Here is a 20,947-nt window from a genome sequence, read left to right on the forward strand (position 1 = left end):
TTTCACTAACAAGTGTTGTATGTACAGTTCTGGAAAAGATTAATAGAAAGCAAGTTTTTTTTTACTTTCTACAGAGAAGTTACCTAATTGTGGGAAACAGCATAGTTTTAGGAAAAGGAGGTCATCTAAACAAACATTTCAGATTTCCCTTAAAGATTGAGCTCTGTCTTTGACAAAATAGAGGACTGTTGTATGTACAGTTCTGGAAAAGATTAATAGAAAGCAAGTTTTTTACTTTGTACAGAGAAGTTACCTAATTGTGGGAAACAGCATAGTTTTAAGAAAAGGAGGTCATATAAACAAACATTTTAGATTTCCATTAAAGATTGAGCTCTGTCTTTGACAAAATAGAGGACTGGCTTGAATATTTGCATTTGGACTGCCAGAAGTCATTTGACACTATACTGCATGGGAGGATGATTAAGAAGCTGGATCACCCAGCAGGAATAGTGGGGAAACTTTTTCATTGGTCAGAAGACTCTCTCAGTGGGAGGGAACAAAGGATGCAAGTTAGAGGAGCCGTCTCAGAATAGGTTGAGTTGACCTGCGGAATGCTGCAGGGTTTTGTTCTGGGACCATTATTCTTTGTGATCTATGTAAATGGCTTGCCTAAAGGGATGGACTCTTCCTTGAATAAGTTTTAGATGATGCAGAGGTCATGATGGTAGTAAGAAGCAAGAACTATTACATCAACCTACAAGCATACAGAGACAGACTTCAGTACAGACTCCAAAGTTGGTCTAGTACATGGTTGATTAAATTCAACATGAGCAAATAAATGTAAAGCAAAGAAGGTGGACACAAAGAAGGAAGGCCTTGGTATGATCATTATCTATCCGGAGATAAGCTTCAGGATTTGGGGTATAAGAAGGACTTTGGAGTCAACATCATCCCTAACCTGTCACAATACATAAGGAGACTAGTTAAGGAGACACACTGTCTGCTAGCAAATATCCTATATAAGGCCAAATCTAGAAAATGCTTCTTGATTTTGGTTACCAAACCTAAAGAAGCACAAAGAGCTGATAGAGAATGTCCAGTGGAGGACAACAAAGATGGTAACAGAATTAAGAGAGTTGAGTTACAGTAAAAGGCTAGACTTTAAATTTGCCACCTTGGGAGTATGAAGAGTGACCTGATCAAAATCTTTAAGTTTTTAAAATGGATTATTGAAAAGGAGAGTGAGTAGGTCTTCAAGAGATGTAAGGGATAGAGCATCTACAGGACATAACAAGAAATTAAACATGAATTTAAGAATGTGTATCATTGCAGAAATTAATGCAGACAACTTACATAAATTTAAGAAGTTGTATGATAGTAGAGAAGTTCCTTCTCCTTACTGTACAGATATGTAATCACAAATAGGTGAGCAGGCTTGAACACACACACACACACCATATGGACAAATGGAATAGAGTGAATGAGGATGTGGTTAATGCAGACAAGATTTATGATGTATGATAATACAGAATGTTCAAGATGTGGGTTTACATGAGTGTAAACTCCCTCCCAAACAATATACAACATAAACACACACACACACACACACACACACACACACACACACACACATCTGGTATAAGCTAGGGGTATGTTTGTGCATTCATACTTAGGAGTAAAGACATGATACTTATATAAAAGGTTAAGGGAAAGGGCAGCATGAGTGTAAAATACTCTCCCCACACTGCACACATAGATTTAAAAAGTTGTATGATGGTAGGGAATGTTCAAGAGATGGGGCCCCTTATAGTACAATTAGATAATTACACATATTCTCTTTCTCCATCTCAATGTAAAATTACACATGCAGCACATTAAAGTGATTGCTGGATGAATGAAGTAAGCTGAGTAATGGGATTGCAATTGTATGTATTATAATGAAAACTTATAAAGTTGAATGAAAATGAAGAAGTTTTACAAGATGGGTGTCCCACAGGTGAAAAAACTCCTTCCCCACACTCTACAAGGACCTGTACATAAATACTACATACTTTCTCTTAGTCTCTCTATCTCACCAGAAGGATTATGTCTTGTATGGGGAACCAGAGGTAGATAGATCACTAGTTGAGACTTATTTCCCCGTAAAGCTAAATGCTAATAGATCCTAAGTGATTGAATTAAGGCATATATTGTTAATTGTTCAGCACTTTTGCACTGCATGCTTAGTAGATACAGGTTCAATGCTTTTTCTTTTACTATAATTCATTGTTTCTTTCTTGTGTATAATTTGACACAGTAAAACCTTCTTTTTCACATGATAGATTGACTATATATCACTTGTTTGGAGGTCATTGATAATTTTCATGCATATCTTTTTTGTATTTTGAATCAGAAATTTTTTATTGGGAATAAAGTGAAAATAGATTATTTGCTTGTGATAGGGTGTGTTGCCAGAGACATCTCACTATGATGCGAAATTTTTTTCCTTTTGGAATGTGGATAATTAGAATATTCCATTCAAATCTTTTTTTCATACCTTATACGTAACCCTTTGGTACTAAACAATAATTTTCAAATTGACTTCATTTAAGTATGCGGTATCACATTTTATGGCAACCTTAACAATAATAATATTGAAATTTTTGTTTCAGGAGAAAAATAATCTTAATACAGGTAATTTTTCTTATACTGGATGCTTTATTTACTTTTCAGACTGAAACGGGCAAGTTCAATGTCCGTTCTTAGTGGAGAAGAGAAACGTATTGAGGTAAGTAATGGAGAAAGATGTGTAGGGTTGAAAATAAGTTTGAAAGAAATAGGGATTCCAAAAGTATAAGAAGGGAGAGCAAATGAAAAAGTTTACATTATTAAATTTGTGACTAAATAAAAGGTCATGGAGGAAAATTGTATTTTACATAGATGATAATGCAAGGGTATATTTTTGAAGACAGCATTAAAAGAAAAATGAAGAATTGGAAAAATACATGTGATGGGAAGTATATAAAAGGATAGCAGATATTTATGAGAAAGTAGATAATTAAAGGTGACTGAATGAAAGACCATGTAGAATGATATTTAGATAAATGATATTGCTTGCAGAGTGGAAGATGAAATATCAGTCTAAAAGAATAGGCAGGTTTCTGGAGCTTTTTGGAAATTAATGAGTTGGAGTCTGGAGGTTAAGAGAATGCTTTTGAAATTAATCTTATACTGATGTATGCTAATGGAACAGGTAACTAAAGTGCTGTATAATGAAACTCCCATGACTTAGAGAGAAAATTGGAAACGGAAGGACTTTTATTTATTTCAACACACTCTATGTACCAAAGTCATTTAATGATAACGGATGAAGGAATTTAGAGGGAGATTGAGTTCTGCAACAGTTGATAGTTCATGCAGTGGAAGACTTAGTACACAGAGGGAATGGACATGTACAGAAAAATGGGTGTCTGGAGAATGACAAAGTAATTTGAGTATGGTAAAAACTGGTTTTTATTAGACTAAATGCTACAAGGACAAAACTGAGTACATTGACTTGAGGATAGAAACTATGGATATTTGTTGACACTATGTTTGTAGGACATATAGCATTAAGAATCATGCTTAATCCCTTAACTCACAACTAATTTACAGTTCTGTAGTTAGTTTGAGAAAAAAAAATTCATTCAACCTTGTGATTATAAAGTTATTTAAAACAAGAAATAAGAAAAATCACTTGAGATACATATTTCATTCACGACTTTTATTATGATAATGTGTCAGAGTTTAATGGATATTTGAGCACAATACGCTAAAAAGTATGAGAGTAAGGACTGAGTATCAAGTGGATTGCCAATGGGCATGATTTATTGTTTATTTTACCTGCACCAAAATTTTTATTGAATATTATTGCTTGATCTTTTATTAATTTTGTTATTGTTATAATTGGTGTGAGTCACTGATAATCTTTTTATAATGGCAGAAAATTAAAAATGTACAATTACCACCACTCCACTCACACACATTATTCTCAAGGTCAGATGAGAAATAGTGACACTGTCATCACTTTTGTTTGAAAACTTCTCCTCTCTTACCATAATGTTCTTTCAATGCTGGAAGAGCTAGTGTCCATAAAGTCACTCTTCACAAGATTCAAAGGCAGATCATTATCATCAATTCATTCAAGATCATCTGCCTAGTTCTCTTAATCTAGCTAAAATGTTCTCGGTTTCCCTTCTAGAAAACTTACAAGAGTTCTTTCATTGGGATGGCTGGAGGATGACTAATTATGGGGAGAAATTACTGAGCACTTCCACTTCAGCCTCCACTTAGGCTTTTTGTACATCCTTGAAACAGAGTACCTAAACTCATAGTGATAATCCATATCTATAACTACTCAGCTTGCAGGAATATATAAGTTGAATAAGTAGTAGGATGAAGTACAAAAATGATGACTTTATGGAAGGGTTAAGAAAAACAGTACACTTAAATAATTAGTAACTTCATCAAAATTTGACTATTAAGTAATTGATCATTTGGCTTCTCACTCTCTTTTGTGAAGTAAAAGGATTGATGAAAGAAAGACATCCCTCCAGTTGCACCTTTCAGCACATTAACATCCAAAAGTCTCTCTTTTGTGCGCCTATCAATTAACATGTAATCCAATAACGCTCTCTGGCCATCTCTCCTACTTACATACATATACTTAGGTGTATCTATCTTTTTAAACTAGACATTCCCAATCACCAGTCCTTTTTCAGCAGATAAATCTACAAGCTCTTCACCATTTCCATTTACAACACTGAACGCCCCATGTATACCAATTATTCCCTCAACTGCCACATTACTCACCTTTGAATTCAAATCACCCATCACTATAACCCGGTCTCGTGCATCAAAACCACTAACACACTCATTCAGCTGCTCCCAAAACACTTGCCTCTCATGATCTTTCTTCTCATGTCCAGGTGCATATGCACCAATAATCACCCATCTCTCTCCATCAACTTTTAGTTTTACCCATATCAATCTAGAGTTTACTTTCTTACACTCTATCACATACTCCCACCACTCCTGTTTCAGGAGTAGTGCTGCTCCTTCCCTTGCTCTTGTCCTCTCACTAACCCCTGACTTTACTCCCAAGACATTCCCAAACCACTCTTCCCCTTTACCCTTGAGCTTCATTTCACTCAGAGCCAAAAGATCCAGGTTCCTTTCCTCAAACATACTAGCTATCTCTCCTTTTTTCTCATCTTGGTTACATCCACACACATTTAGACACCCCAATCTGAGCCTTCGAGGAGGATGAGCACTCCTCGCGTGACTCCTTCTTCTGTTTCCCCTTTTAGAAAGTTTAAATATATATATATATATATATATATATATATATATATATATATATATATATATATATATATATATATATATTTATATTTGGTATGGATGGTATCGCAGTGGAATTTATCAAGAAAGGGGGTGACTGTATTATTGACTGGTTGGTAAGGTTATTTAATGTATGTATGACTCATGGAGAGGTGCCTGAGGATTGGCGGAATGCATGCATAGTGCCATTGTACAAAGGCAAAGGGGATAAGAGTGAGTGCTCAAATTACAGAGGTATAAGTTTGTTGAGTATTCCTGGTAAATTATATGGGAGGGTATTGATTGAGAGGGTGAAGGCATGTACAGAGCATCAGATTGGGGAAGAGCAGTGTGGTTTCAGAAGTGGTAGAGGATGTGTGGATCAGGTGTTTGCTTTGAAGAATGGATGTGAGAAATACTTAGAAAAGCAAATGGATTTGTATGTAGCATTTATGGATCTGGAGAAGGCATATGATAGAGTTGATAGAGATGCTCTGTGGAAGGTATTAAGAATATATGGAGTGGGAGGCAAGTTGTTAGAAGCAGTGAAAAGTTTTTATCGAGGATGTAAGGCATGTGTACGTTTAGGAAGAGAGGAAAGTGATTGGTTCTCAGTGAATGTAGGTTTGCGGCAGGGGTGTGTGATGTCTCCATGGTTGTTTAATTTGTTTATGGATGGGGTTGTTAGGGAGGTAAATGCAAGAGTTTTGGAAAGAGGGGCAAGTATGAAGTCTTTTGGGGATGAGAGAGCTTGGGAAGTGAGTCAGTTGTTGTTCACTGATGATACAGCGCTGGTGGCTGATTCATGTGAGAAACTGCAGAAGCTGGTGACTGAGTTTGGTAAAGTGTGTGAAAGAAGAAAGTTAAGAGTAAATGTGAATAAGAGCAAGGTAATTAAGTACAGTAGGGTTGAGGGTCAAGTCAATTGGGAGGTAAGTTTGAATGGAGAAAAACTGGAGGAAGTAAAGTGTTCTAGATATCTGGGAGTGGATCTGGCAGCGGATGGAACCATGGAAGCGGAAGTAGATCATGGGGTGGGGGAGGGGGCGAAAATCCTGGGAGCCTTGAAGAATGTGTGGAAGTCGAGAACATTATCTCGGAAAGCAAAAATGGGTATGTTTGAAGGAATAGTGGTTCCAACAATGTTGTATGGTTGCGAGACGTGGGCTATGGATAGAGTTGTGCGCAGGAGGATGGATGTGCTGGAAATGAGATGTTTGAGGACAATGTGTGGTGTGAGGTGGTTTGATCGAGTAAGTAACGTAAGGGTAAGAGAGATATGTGGAAATAAAAAGAGCGTGGTTGAGAGAGCAGAAGAGGGTGTTTTGAAATGGTTTGGGCACATGGAGAGAATGAGTGAGGAAAGATTGACCAAGAGGATATATGTGTCGGAGGTGGAGGGAACGAGGAGAAGTGGGAGACCAAATTGGAGGTGGAAAGATGGAGTGAAAAGATTTTGTGTGATCGGGGCCTGAACATGCAGGAGGGTGAAAGGAGGGCAAGGAATAGAGTGAATTGGATCGATGTGGTATACCAGGGTTGACGTGCTGTCAGTGGATGGAATCAGGGCATGTGAAGCGTCTGGGGTGAATCATGGAAAGCTGTGTAGGTATGTATATTTGCGTGTGTGGACGTATGTATATACATGTGTATGGCGGTGGGTTGGGCCATTTCTTTTGTCTGTTTCCTTGTGCTACCTCGCAAACGCGGGAGACAGCGACAAAGCAAAAAATCCATTTGCTTTTCTAAGTATTTCTCACATACATTCTTCAAAGCAAACACCTGATCCACACATCCTCTACCACTTCTGAAACCACACTGCTCTTCCCCAATCTGATGTTCTGTACATGCCTTCACCCTCTCAATCAATACCCTCCCATATAATTTACCAGGAATACTCAACAAACTTATACCTCTGTAATTTGAGCACTCACCCCTTTATCCCCTTTGCCTTTGTACAATGGCACTATGCACGCGTTCTGCCAATCCTCAGGCACCTCACCATGAGTCATACATACATTAAATAACCTTACCAACCAGTCAATAATACAGTCACCCCCTTTTTTAATAAATTCCACTGCAATACCATCCAAACCTGCTGCCTTGCTGGCTTTCATCTTCCGCAAAGTTTTTACTACCTCTTCTCTGTTTACCAAATCATTTTCCCTAACCCTCTCACTTTGCACACCACCTCGACCAAAACACCCTATATCTGCCACTCTATCATCAAACACATTCAACAAACCTTCAAAATACTCAATCCATCTCCTTCTCACATCACCACTACTTGTTATCACCTCCCAATTTGCGCCCTTCACTGAAGTTCCCATTTGCTCCCTTGTCTTACGCACTTTATTTACCTCTTTCCAGAACATCTTTTTATTCTCCCTAAAACTTAATGATACTCTCTCACCCCAACTCTCATTTGCCCTCTTTTTCACCTCTTGCACCTTTCTCTTGACCTCCTGTCTCTTTCTTTTATACATCTCCCACTCAATTGCATTTTTTCCCTGCAAAAATCGTCCAAATGCCTCTCTCTTCTCTTTCACTAATAATCTTACTTCTTCATCCCACCACTCACTACCCTTTCTAATCAACCCACCTCCCACTCTTCTCATGCCACAAGCATCTTTTGCGCAATCCATCACTGATTCCCTAAATACATCCCATTCCTCCCCCACTCCCCTTACTTCCATTGTTCTCGCCTTTTTCCATTCTGTACTCAGTCTCTCCTGGTACTTCCTCACACAAGTCTCCTTCCCAAGCTCACTTACTCTCACCATCCTCTTCACCCCAACATTCATTCTTTTCTGAAAACCCATACAAATCTTCACCTTAGCCTCCACAAGATAATGATCAGACATCCCTCCAGTTGCACCTCTCAGCACATTAACATCCAAAAGTCTCTCTTTCGCGCGCCTGTCAATTAACACACAATCCAATAACGCTCTCTGGCCATCTCTCCTACTTACATACGTATATATATATATATATATATATATATATATATATATATATATATATATATATATATATATATATATATTTTTAATTATGCTTTGTTGCTGTCTCCCGCGTTTGCGAGGTAGCGCAAGGAAACAGACGAAAGAAATGGCCCAACCCCCCCATACACATGTATATACATACGTCCACACACGCAAATATACATACCTACACAGCTTTCCATGGTTTACCCCAGACGCTTCACATGCCTTGATTCAATCCACTGACAGCACGTCAACCCCGGTATACCACATCGCTCCAATTCACTCTATTCCTTGCCCTCCTTTCACCCTCCTGCATGTTCAGGCCCCGATCACACAAAATCTTTTTCACTCCATCTTTCCACCTCCAATTTGGTCTCCCTCTTCTCCTCGTTCCCTCCACCTCCGACACATATATCCTCTTGGTCAATCTTTCCTCACTCATTCTCTCCATGTGCCCAAACCACTTCAAAACACCCTCTTCTGCTCTCTCAACCACGCTCTTTTTATTTCCACACATCTCTCTTACCCTTACGTTACTCACTCGATCAAACCACCTCACACCACACATTGTCCTCAAACATCTCATTTCCAGCACATCCATCCTCCTGCGCACAACTCTATCCATAGCCCACGCCTCGCAACCATACAACATTGTTGGAACCACTATTCCTTGAAACATACCCATTTTTGCTTTCTGAGATAATGTTCTCGACTTCCACACATTCTTCAAGGCCCCCAGAATTTTCGCCCCCTCCCCCACCCTATGATCCACTTCCGCTTCCATGGTTCCATCCACTGCCAGATCCACTCCCAGATATGTAAAACACTTCACTTCCTCCAGTTTTTCTCCATTCAAACTCACCTCCCAATTGACTTGACCCTCAACCCTACTGTACCTAATAACCTTGCTCTTATTCACATTTACTCTTAACTTTCTTCTTCCACACACTTTACCAAACTCAGTCACCAGCTTCTGCAGTTTCTCACATGAATCAGCCACCAGCGCTGTATCATCAGTGAACAACTGACTCACTTCCCAAGCTCTCTCATCCCCAACAGACTTCATACTTGCCCCTCTTTCCAAAACTCTTGCATTTACCTCCCTAACAACCCCATCCATAAACAAATTAAACAACCATGGAGACATCACACACCCCTGCCGCACACCTACATTCACTGAGAACCAATCACTTTCCTCTCTTCCTACCCGTATACATGCCTTACATCCTCGATAAAAACTTTTCACTGCTTCTAACAACTTTCCTCCCACACCATATATTCTTAATACCTTCCACAGAGCATCTCTATCAACTCTATCATATGCCTTCTCCAGATCCATAAATGCTACATACAAATCCATTTGCTTTTCTAAGTATTTCTCACATACATTCTTCAAAGCAAACACCTGATCCACACATCCTCTACCACTTCTCAAAGCACACTGCTCTTCCCCAATCTGATGCTCTGTACATGCCTTCACCCTCTCAATCAATACCCTCCCATATAATTTACCAGGAATACTCAACAAACTTATACCTCTGTAATTTGAGCACTCACTCTTATCCCCTTTGCCTTTGTACAATGGCACTATGCACGCATTCTGCCAATCCTCAGGCACCTCACCATGAGTCATACATACATTAAATAACCTTAACAACCAGTCAACAATACAGTCACCCCCTTTTTTAATAAATTCCACTGCAATACCATCCAAACCTGCTGCCTTGCCGGCTTTCATCATCCGCAAAGCTTTCACTACCTCTTCTCTGTTTACCAAATCATTTTCCCTAACCCTCTCACTTTGCACACCACCTCGACCAAAACACCCTATATCTGCCACTCTATCATCAAACACATTCAACAAACCTTCAAAATACTCACTCCATCTCCTTCTCACATCACCACTACTTGTTATCACCTCCCCATTTGCGCCCTTCACTGAAGTTCCCATTTGCTCCCTTGTCTTACGCACTTTATTTACCTCCTTCCAGAACATCTTTTTATTCTCCCTAAAATTTAATGATACTCTCTCACCCCAACTCTCATTTGCCCTTTTTTTCACCTCTTGCACCTTTCTCTTGACCTCCTGTCTCTTTCTTTTATACATCTCCCACTCAATTGCATTTTTTCCCTGCAAAAATCGTCCAAATGCCTCTCTCTTCTCTTTCACTAATACTCTTACTTCATCCCACCACTCACTACCCTTTCTAATCAACCCACCTCCCACTCTTCTCATGCCACAAGCATCTTTTGTGCAATCCATTACTGATTCCCTAAATACATCTCATTCCTCCCCCACTCCCCTTACTTCCATTGTTCTCACCTTTTTCCATTCTGTACTCAGTCTCTCCTGGTACTTCCTCACACAGGTCTCCTTCCCAAGCTCACTTACTCTCACCACCCTCTTCACCCCAACATTCACTCTTCTTTTCTGAAAACCCATACAAATCTTCACCTTAGCCTCCACAAGATAATGATCAGACATCCCTCCAGTTGCACCTCTCAGCACATTAACATCGAAAAGTCTCTCTTTCGCACGCCTGTCAATTAACACGTAATCCAATAACGCTCTCTGGCCATCTCTCCTACTTACATAAGTATACTTATGTATATCTCGCTTTTTAAACCAGGTATTCCCAATCATCAGTCCTTTTTCAGCACATAAATCTACAAGCTCTTCACCATTTTCATTTACAACACTGAACACCCCATGTATACCAATTATTCCCTCAACTGCCACATTACTCACCTTTGCATTCAAATCACCCATCACTATAACCCGGTCTCGTGCATCAAAACCACTAACACACTCATTCAGCTGCTCCCAAAACACTTGCCTCTCATGATCTTTCTTCTCATATATATATATATATATATATATATATATATATATATATATATATATATATATATATATATGGATAGAGTTGTGTGCAGGAGGGTGGATGTGCTGTTAAATGAGATGTTTGAGGACAATATGTGGTGTGAGGTGGTTTGATTGAGTAAGTAATGTAAGGGTAAGAGAGATGTGTGGAAATAAAAAGAGCATGGTTTAGAGAGTAGAAGAGGGTGTTTTGAAATGGTTTGGGGACATGGAGAGAATGAGTGAGGAAAGATTGACCAAGAGGGTATATGTGTCGGAGGTGGAGGGAACGAGAAGTGGGAGACCGAATTGGAGATGGAAAGATGGAGTGAAAAAGATTTTGAGCGATCGGGGCCTGAACATGTAGGAGGGTGAAAGGCGGGCAAGGAATAGAGTGAATTGGATCGATGTGCTATACCGGGGTCGATGTGCTGTTTATGGATTGAATCAGGGCATGTGAAGCATCTGGGGTAAATCATTGAAAGTTCTGTGTGGCCTGGATGTGGAAAGGGAGATGTGGTTTTGGGCATTATTACATGACAACTAGAGACTAAGTGTGAACGAATGGGGCCTTTGTTGTCTTTTCCTAGCGCTACCTCGCACATTTGAGGGGGGAGGGAGATGTTATTCCATGTGTGGCGAGGTGGCGATGGGAATAAATAAAGGCAGACAATGAATTATGTACATGCGTATATATGTATATGTCTGTGTGTGTATATATATGTGTACATTGAGATGTATAGGTATGTATATTTGCGTGTGTGGACATGTATGTATATACATGTGTATGGGGGTGGGTTGGGCCATTTCTTTCATCTGTTTCCTTGTGCTACCTCGCAAACGTGGGAGACAGCGACAAAGCAAAATAAAGAAATATATATATATATATATATATATATATATATTATATATATAGAGAGAGAGAGAGAGAGAGAGAGAGAGAGAGAGAGAGAGAGAGATGCGCTGTGGAAGGTATTAAGAATATATGGTGTGGGAGGCAAGTTGTTAGAAGCAGTAAAAAGTTTTTATCGAGGATGTAAGGCATGTGTACGTGTAGGAAGAGAGGAAAGTGATTGGTTGTCAGTGAATGTAGGTTTGCGGCAGGGGTGTGTGATGTCTCCATGGTTGTTTAATTTGTTTATGGATGGGGTTGTTAGGGAGGTAAATGCAAGAGTTTTGGAAAGAGGGGCAAGTATGAAGTCTGTTGGGGATGAGAGAGCTTGGGAAGTGAGTCAGTTGTTGTTCGCTGATGATACAGCGCTGGTGGCTGATTCATGTGAGAAACTGCAGAAGCTGGTGACTGAGTTTGGTAAAGTGTGTGAAAGAAGAAAGTTAAGAGTAAATGTGAATAAGAGCAAGGTTATTAGGTACAGTAGGGTTGAGGGTCAATTCAATTGGGAGGTGAGTTTGAATGGAGAAAAACTGGAGGAAGTGAAGTGTTTTAGATATCTGGGAGTGGATCTGGCAGCGGATGGAACCATGGAAGCGGAAGTGGATCATAGGGTGGGGGAGGGGGCGAAAATTCTGGGAGCCTTGAAGAATGTGTGGAAGTCGAGAACATTATCTCGGAAAGCAAAAATGGGTATGTTTGAAGGAATAGTGGTTCCAACAATGTTGTATGGTTGCGAGGCGTGGACTATGGATAGAGTTGTGCGCAGGAGGATGGATGTGCTGGAAATGAGATGTTTGAGGACAATGTGTGGTGTGAGGTGGTTTGATCGAGTAAGTAACGTAAGGGTAAGAGAGATGTGTGGAAATAAAAAGAGCGTGGTCGAGAGAGCAGAAGAGGGTGTTTTGAAATGGTTTGGTCACATGGAGAGAATGAGTGAGGAAAGATTGACCAAGATGATATATGTGTCGGAGGTGGAGGGAACGAGGAGAAGAGGGAGACCAAATTGGAGGTGGAAAGATGGAGTGAAAAAGATTTTGTGTGATCGGGGCCTGAACATGCAGGAGGGTGAAAGGAGGGCAAAGAATAAAGTGAATTGGAGCGATGTATACCGGGGTTGACGTGCTGTCAGTGGATTGAATCAAGGCATGTGTATGGGGGTGGGTTGGGCCATTTCTTTCGTCTATTTCCTTGCGCTATCTCGCAAACGCGGGAGACAGGGACAAAGCAAAAAAAAAAATATATATATATATATATATATATATATATATATATATATATATATATATATATATATATATATATATATATTGGGGAAGAGCAGTGCGGTTTTAGAAGTGGTAGAGGATGTGTGGATCAGGTGTTTGCTTTGAAGAATGTATGTGAGAAATACTTAGAAAAGCAAATGGATTTGTATGTAGCATTTATGGATCTGGAGAAGGCATATGATAGAGTTGATAGAGATGCTCTGTGGAAGGTATTAAGAATATATGGTGTGGGAGGCAAGTTGTTAGAAGCAGTGAAAAGTTTTTATCGAGGATGTAAGGCATGTGTACGTGTAGGAAGAGAGGAAAGTGATTGGTTCTCAGTGAATGTAGGTTTGCGGCAGGGGTGTGTGATGTCTCCATGGTTGTTTAATTTGTTTATGGATGGGGTTGTAAGGGAGGTAAATGCAAGAGTCCTGGAAAGAGGGGCAAGTATGAAGTCTGTTGGGGATGAGAGAGCTTGGGAAGTGAGTCAGTTGTTGTTCGCTGATGATACAGCGCTGGTGGCTGATTCATGTGAGAAACTGCAGAAGCTGGTGACTGAGTTTGGTAAAGTGTGTGGAAGAAGAAAGTTGAGAGTAAATGTGAATAAGAGCAAGGTTATTAGGTACAGTAGGGGTGAGGGTCAAGTCAATTGGGAGGTGAGTTTGAATGGAGAAAAACTGGAGGAAGTGAAGTGTTTTAGATATCTGGGAGTGGATCTGTCAGCGGATGGAACCATGGAAGCGGAAGTGGATCATAGGGTGGGGGAGGGGGCGAAAATTTTGGGAGCCTTGAAAAATGTGTGGAAGTCGAGAACACTATCTCGGAAAGCAAAAATGGGTATGTTTGAGGGAATAGTGGTTCCAACAATGTTGTATGGTTGCGAGGCGTGGGCTATGGATAGAGATGTGCGCAGGAGGATGGATGTGCTGGAAATGAGATGTTTGAGGACAATGTGTGGTGTGAGGTGGTTTGATCGAGTAAGTAACGTAAGGGTAAGAGAGATGTGTGGAAATAAAAAGAGCGTGGTTGAGAGAGCAGAAGAGGGTGTTTTGAAATGGTTTGGGCACATGGAGAGAATGAGTGAGGAGAGATTGACCAAGAGGATATATGTGTCGGAGGTGGTGGGAACGAGGAGAAGAGGGAGACCAAATTGGAGGTGGAAAGATGGAGTGAAAAAGATTTTGTGTGATCGGGGCCTGAACATGCAGGAGGGTGAAAGGAGGGCAAGAAATAGAGTGAATTGGAGTCATGTGGTATACAGGGGTTGACGTGCTGTCAGTGGATTGAAGCAAGGCATGTGAAGCGTCTGGGGTAAACCATGGAAAGCTGTGTAGGTATGTATATTTGCGTGTGTGGACGTGTGTATGTACATGTGTATGGGGGGGGGGGGTTGGGCCATTTCTTTCGTCTGTTTCCTTGCGCTACCTCGCAAACGCGGGAGACAGCGACAAAGTATAAAAAAAAAAAAAAAAAAAAAAAAAATATATATATATATATATATATATATTCTGTTTCCCCTTTTAGAAAGTTGAAATACAAGGAGGGGAGGGTTTCTAGCCCCCCGCTCCCATCCCCTTTAGTCACCTTCTACGACACTTGAGGAATGCGGGGGAAGTATTCTTTCTCCCCTATCCCCAGGGAAATGGAGCTGTGGTTTCAGTGCATTATTACATGACAGCTAGAGACTGAGTGTGAACGAATGGGGCCTGTGTTGTCTTTTCATAGCGCTACCTCGCACACATGAGGGGGAGGGGGTTGTTATTCCATATGTGGCATGGTGGAGATGGGAATAAATAAAGGCAGACAGTATGAATTATGTACATGTGTATATATGTATATGTCTATGTGTGCATATATATGTGTACATTGAGATGTATAGGTATGTATATTTGCGTGTGTGGACGTGTATGTATATACATGTGTATATGGGTGGGTTGGGCCATTCTTTCGTCTGTTTCCTTGCGCTACCTTGCTAATGCATGAGACAGTGACAAATCAAAATAAATAAATAAATAAATATATATATATATATTATCCCTGGTGATAGGGGATTAAGAGCACTTCCCACATATTCCCTGCGTGTCGTAGAAGGAGACTAAAAGGGGAGGGATTGGGAGGCTGGAAATCCTCCCCTCTCGTTTTTTTTTAATTTTCCAAAAGAAGGGACAGAGGGGGGCCAGGTGAGGATATTCCACAAAGGCCCAGTCCTCTGTTCTTAACACTACCTCGCTAACGCGGGAAATGGCGAATAGTTTAAAAAAAAAAATATATATATATATATATATATATATATATATATATATATATATATATATATATATATATATATTTTTTTTTTTTTTTTTTTTTTTTTTTTTATACTTTGTCGCTGTCTCCCGCGTTTGCGAGGTAGCGCAAGGAAACAGACGAAAGAAATGGCCCAACCCCCCCCATACACATGTACATACACACGTCCACACACGCAAATATACATACCTACACAGCTTTCCATGGTTTACCCCAGACGCTTCACATGCCTTGATTCAATCCACTGACAGCACGTCAACCCCTGTATACCACATCGCTCCAATTCACTCTATTCCTTGCCCTCCTTTCACCCTCCTGCATGTTCAGGCCCCGATCACACAAAATCCTTTTCACTCCATCTTTCCACCTCCAATTTGGTCTCCCTCTTCTCCTCGTTCCCTCCACCTCCGACACATATATCCTCTTGGTCAATCTTTCCTCACTCATTCTCTCCATGTGCCCAAACCATTTCAAAACACCCTCTTCTGCTCTCTCAACCACGCTCTTTTTATTTCCACACATCTCTCTTACCCTTACGTTACTTACTCGATCAAACCACCCCACACCACACATTGTCCTCAAACATCTCATTTCCAGCACATCCATCCTCCTGCGCACAACTCTATCCATAGCCCACGCCTCGCAACCATACAACATTGTTGGAACTACTATTCCTTCAAACATACCCATTTTTGCTTTCCGGGATAATGTTCTCGACTTCCACACATTTTTCAAGGCTCCCAAAATTTTCGCCCCCTCCCCCACCCTATGATCCACTTCCGCTTCCATGGTTCCATCCGCTGACAGATCCACTCCCAGATATCTAAAACACTTCACTTCCTCCAGCCTCTCACCATTCAAACTCACCTCCCAATTGACTTGACCCTCAACCCTACTGTACCTAATAACCTTGCTCTTATTGACATTTACTCTTAACTTTCTTCTTCCACACACTTTACCAAACTCCGTCACCAGCTTCTGCAGTTTCTCACATGAATCAGCCACCAGCGCTGTATCATCAGCGAACAACAACTGACTCACTTCCCAAGCTCTCTCATCCCCAACAGACTTCATACTTGCCCCTCTTTCCAAAACTCTTGCATTTACCTCCCTAACAACCCCATCCATAAACAAATTAAACAACCATGGAGACATCACACACCCCTGCCGCAAACCTACATTCACTGAGAACCAATCACTTTCCTCTCTTCCCACACGTACACATGCCTTACATCCTCGATAAAAACTTTTCACTGCTTCTAACAACTTGCCTCCCACACCATATATTCTTAATACCTTCCACAGAGCATCTCTATCAACTCTATCATATGCCTTCTCCAGATCCATAAATGCTACATACAAATCCATTTGCTTTTCTAAGTATTTCTCACATACATTCTTCAAAGCAAACACCTGATCCACACATCCTCTACCACTTCTGAAACCACACTGCTCTTCCCCAATCTGATGCTCTGTACATGCCTTCACCCTCTCAATCAATACCCTCCCATATAATTTACCAGGAATACTCAACAAACTTATACCTCTGTAATTTGAGCACTCACTCTTATCCCCTTTGCCTTTGTACAATGGCACTATGCAAGCATTCCGCCAATCCTCAGGCACCTCACCATGAGTCATACATACATTAAATAACCTTACCAACCAGTCAACAATATATATATATATATGTATATATCCCTGGGGATAGGGGAGAAAGAATACTTACAACGTATTCCCTGCATGTCGTAGACGGCGACTAAAAAGGGAGGGGGCGAGGGGCTGGAAATCCTCCCCTCTTTTTTTTTTTTTTTTAATTTTCCAAAAGAGGGAACAGAGAAGGGGGCCAGGTGAGGATATTACCTCAAAGAATATTCCCTCAACGCTACCTTGCTAATGCGGGAAATGGCGAATATTATGAAAAGATATATATATATATATATATATATATATATATATATATATATATATATATATATATATATATATATATATATATTTCTTTTCATACTATTCGCCATATATATCGGGAGCGGGGGGCCGGAAATCCTCCCCTCCTTGTATTAACTTTCTAAAATGGGAAACAGAAGAAGGAGTCACGCGGGGAGTGCTCATCCTCCTCGAAGGCTCAGAGTGGGGTGCCTAAATGTGTGTGGATGTAACCAAGATGTGAAAAAAGGAGAGGTAGGTAGTATGTTTGAGGAAAGGAACCTGGATGTTTTGGCTCTGAGTGAAACGAAGCTCAAGGGTAAAGGGGAAGAGTGGTTTAGGAATGTCTGGGGAGTAAAGTCAGGGGTTAGTGAGAGGACAAGAGCAAGGGAAGGAGTAGCAATACTCCTGAAACAGGAGTCGTGGGAGTATGTGATAGAGTGTAAGAAAGTAAATTCTCGATTAATATGGGTAAAACTGAAAGTTGATGGAGAGAGGTGGGTGATTATTGGTGCATATGCACCTGGGCATGAGAAGAAAGATCAAGAGAGGCAAGTGTTTTGGGAGCAGCTGAATGAGTGTGTTAGTGGTTTTGATGCACGAGACTGGGTTATAGTGATGGGTGATATGAATGCAAAGGTGAGTAATGTGGCAGTTGAGGGAATAATTGGTATACATGGGGTGTTCAGTGTTGTAAATGGAAATGGTGAAGAGCTTGTAGATTTATGTGCTGAAAAAGGACTGATGATTGGGAATACCTGGTTTAAAAAGCGAGATATACATAAGTATACTTATGTAAGTAGGAGAGATGGCCAGAGAGCGTTATTGGATTACGTGTTAATTGACAGGCGTGCGAAAGAGAGACTTTTGGATGTTAATGTGCTGAGAGGTGCAACTGGAGGGATGTCTGATCATTATCTTGTGGAGGCTAAGGTGAAGATTTGTATGGGTTTTCAGAAAAGGAGAGTGAATGTTGGGGTGAAGAGGGTGGTGAGAGTAAGTGAGCTTGAGAAGGAGACCTGTGTGAGGAAGTACCAGGAGAGACTGAGTACAGAATGGAAAAAGGTGAGAATAATGGAAGTAAGGGGAGTGGGGGAGGAATGGGATGTATTTAGGGAATCAGTGATGGATTGCGCAAAAGATGCTTGTGGCATGAGAAGAGTGGGAGGTGGGTTGATTAGAAAGGGTAGTGAGTGGTGGGATGAAGAAGTAAGAGTATTAGTGAAAGAGAAGAGAGAGGCATTTGGACGATTTTTGCAGGGAAAAAATGCAATTGAGTGGGAGATGTATAAAAGAAAGAGACAGGAGGTCAAGAGAAAGGTGCAAGAGGTGAAAAAAAGGGCAAATGAGAGTTGGGGTGAGAGAGTATCATTAAATTTTAGGGAGAATAAAAAGATGTTCTGGAAGGAGGTAAATAAAGTGCGTAAGACAAGGGAGCAAATGGGAACTTCAGTGAAGGGCGCAAATGGGGAGGTGATAACAAGTAGTGGTGATGTGAGAAGGAGATGGAGTGAGTATTTTGAAGGTTTGTTGAATGTGTTTGATGATAGAGTGGCAGATATAGGGTGTTTTGGTCGAGGTGGTGTGCAAAGTGAGAGGGTTAGGGAAAATGATTTGGTAAACAGAGAAGAGGTAGTGAAAGCTTTGCGGAAGATGAAAGCCGGCAAGGCAGCAGGTTTGGATGGTATTGCAGTGGAATTTATTAAAAAAGGGGGTGACTGTATTGTTGACTGGTTGGTAAGGTTATTTAATGTATGTATGACTCATGGTGAGGTGCCTGAGGATTGGCGGAATGCGTGCATAGTGCCATTGTACAAAGGCAAAGGGGATAAGAGTGAGTGCTCAAATTACAGAGGTATAAGTTTGTTGAGTATTCCTGGTAAATTATATGGGAGGGTATTGATTGAGAGGGTGAAGGCATGTATAGAGCATCAGATTGGGGAAGAGCAGTGTGGTTTCAGAAGTGGTAGAGGATGTGTGGATCAGGTGTTTGCTTTGAAGAATGTGTGTGAGAAATACTTAGAAAAGCAAATGGATTTGTATGTAGCATTTATGGATCTGGAGAAGGCATATGATAGAGTTGATAGAGATGCTCTGTGGAAGGTATTAAGAATATATGGTGTGGGTGGAAAGTTGTTAGAAGCAGTGAAAAGTTTTTATCGAGGATGTAAGGCATGTGTACGTGTAGGAAAAGAGGAAAGTGATTGGTTCTCAGTGAATGTAGGTTTGCGGCAGGGGTGTGTGATGTCCCCATGGTTGTTTAATTTGTTTATGGATGGGGTTGTTAGGGAGGTAAATGCTAGAGTTTTGGAAAGAGGGGCAAGTATGAAGTCTGTTGGGGATGAGAGAGCTTGGGAAGTGAGTCAGTTGTTGTTCGCTGATGATACAGCGCTGGTGGCTGATTCATGTGAGAAACTGCAGAAGCTGGTGACTGAGTTTGGTAAAGTGTGTGGAAGAAGAAAGCTGAGAGTAAATGTGAATAAGAGCAAGGTTATTAGGTACAGTAGGGTTGAAGGTCAAGTCAATTGGGAGGTGAGTTTGAATGGAGAAAAACTGGAGGAAGTGAAGTGTTTTAGATATCTTGGAGTGGATCTGGCAGCGGATGGAACCATGGAAGCGGAAGTGGATCATAGGGTGGGGGAGGGGGCGAAAATTCTGGGGGCCTTGAAGAATGTGTGGAAGTCGAGAACATTATCTCGGAAAGCAAAAATGGGTATGTTTGAAGGAATAGTGGTTCCAACAATGTTGTATGGTTGCGAGGCGTGGGCTATGGATAGAGTTGTGCGCAGGAGGATGGATGTGCTGGAAATGAGATGTTTGAGGACAATGTGCGGTGTGAGGTGGTTTGATCGAGTGAGTAACGTAAGGGTAAGAGAGATGTGTGGAAATAAAAAGAGCGTGGTTGAGAGAGCAGAAGAGGGTGTTTTGAAGTGGTTTGGGCACATGGAGAGGATGAGTGAGGAAAGATTGACCAAGAGGATATATGTGTCGGAGGTGGAGGGAACGAGGAGAAGAGGGAGACCAAATTGGAGGTGGAAAGATGGAGTGAAAAAGATTTTGTGTGATCGGGGCCTGAACATGCAGGAGGGTGAAAGGAGGGCAAGGAATAGAGTGAATTGGAGCGATGTGGTATACCGGGGTTGACGTGCTGTCAGTGGATTGAATCAAGGCATGTGAAGCGTCTGGGGCAAGCCATGGAAAGCTGTGTAGGTATGTATATTTGCGTGTGTGGACGTATGCATATACATGTGTATGGGGGGGGTTGGGCTATTTCTTTCATCTGTTTCCTTGCGCTACCTCGCAAACGCGGGAGACAGCGACAAAGTATAAAAAAAATATATATATATATATATATATATATATATATATATATATATATATATACATATATATATATATATATATATATATATATATATATATATATATGGATTGAATCAGGGCATGTGAAGCGTCTGGGGTA

General features: G+C 40.8%; 1 protein-coding gene across 23 annotated transcripts in view; it reads left to right on the top strand.

Annotated features, from left to right (window-relative positions):
- Positions 1-20,947, top strand: part of Klc (kinesin light chain) — a 546,457-nt gene that overhangs the window by 513,527 nt on the left and 11,983 nt on the right. For all 23 annotated transcript variants that reach the window (XR_011716955.1, XR_011716963.1, XM_071695826.1 and 20 more), the window contains one exon: positions 2,653-2,707. Coding sequence is in view for 21 of the 23 variants with exons in the window: in XM_071695826.1 (XP_071551927.1) it covers positions 2,653-2,707 (55 nt within the window). In the remaining 2 variants the exon portion in view is untranslated. The remainder of the gene's footprint in view (positions 1-2,652; positions 2,708-20,947) is intronic.

The sequence above is a fragment of the Panulirus ornatus genome, chromosome 4 (assembly GCF_036320965.1).
Source record: "Panulirus ornatus isolate Po-2019 chromosome 4, ASM3632096v1, whole genome shotgun sequence".
In the NCBI taxonomy this organism is placed as follows: domain Eukaryota; kingdom Metazoa; phylum Arthropoda; class Malacostraca; order Decapoda; family Palinuridae; genus Panulirus; species Panulirus ornatus.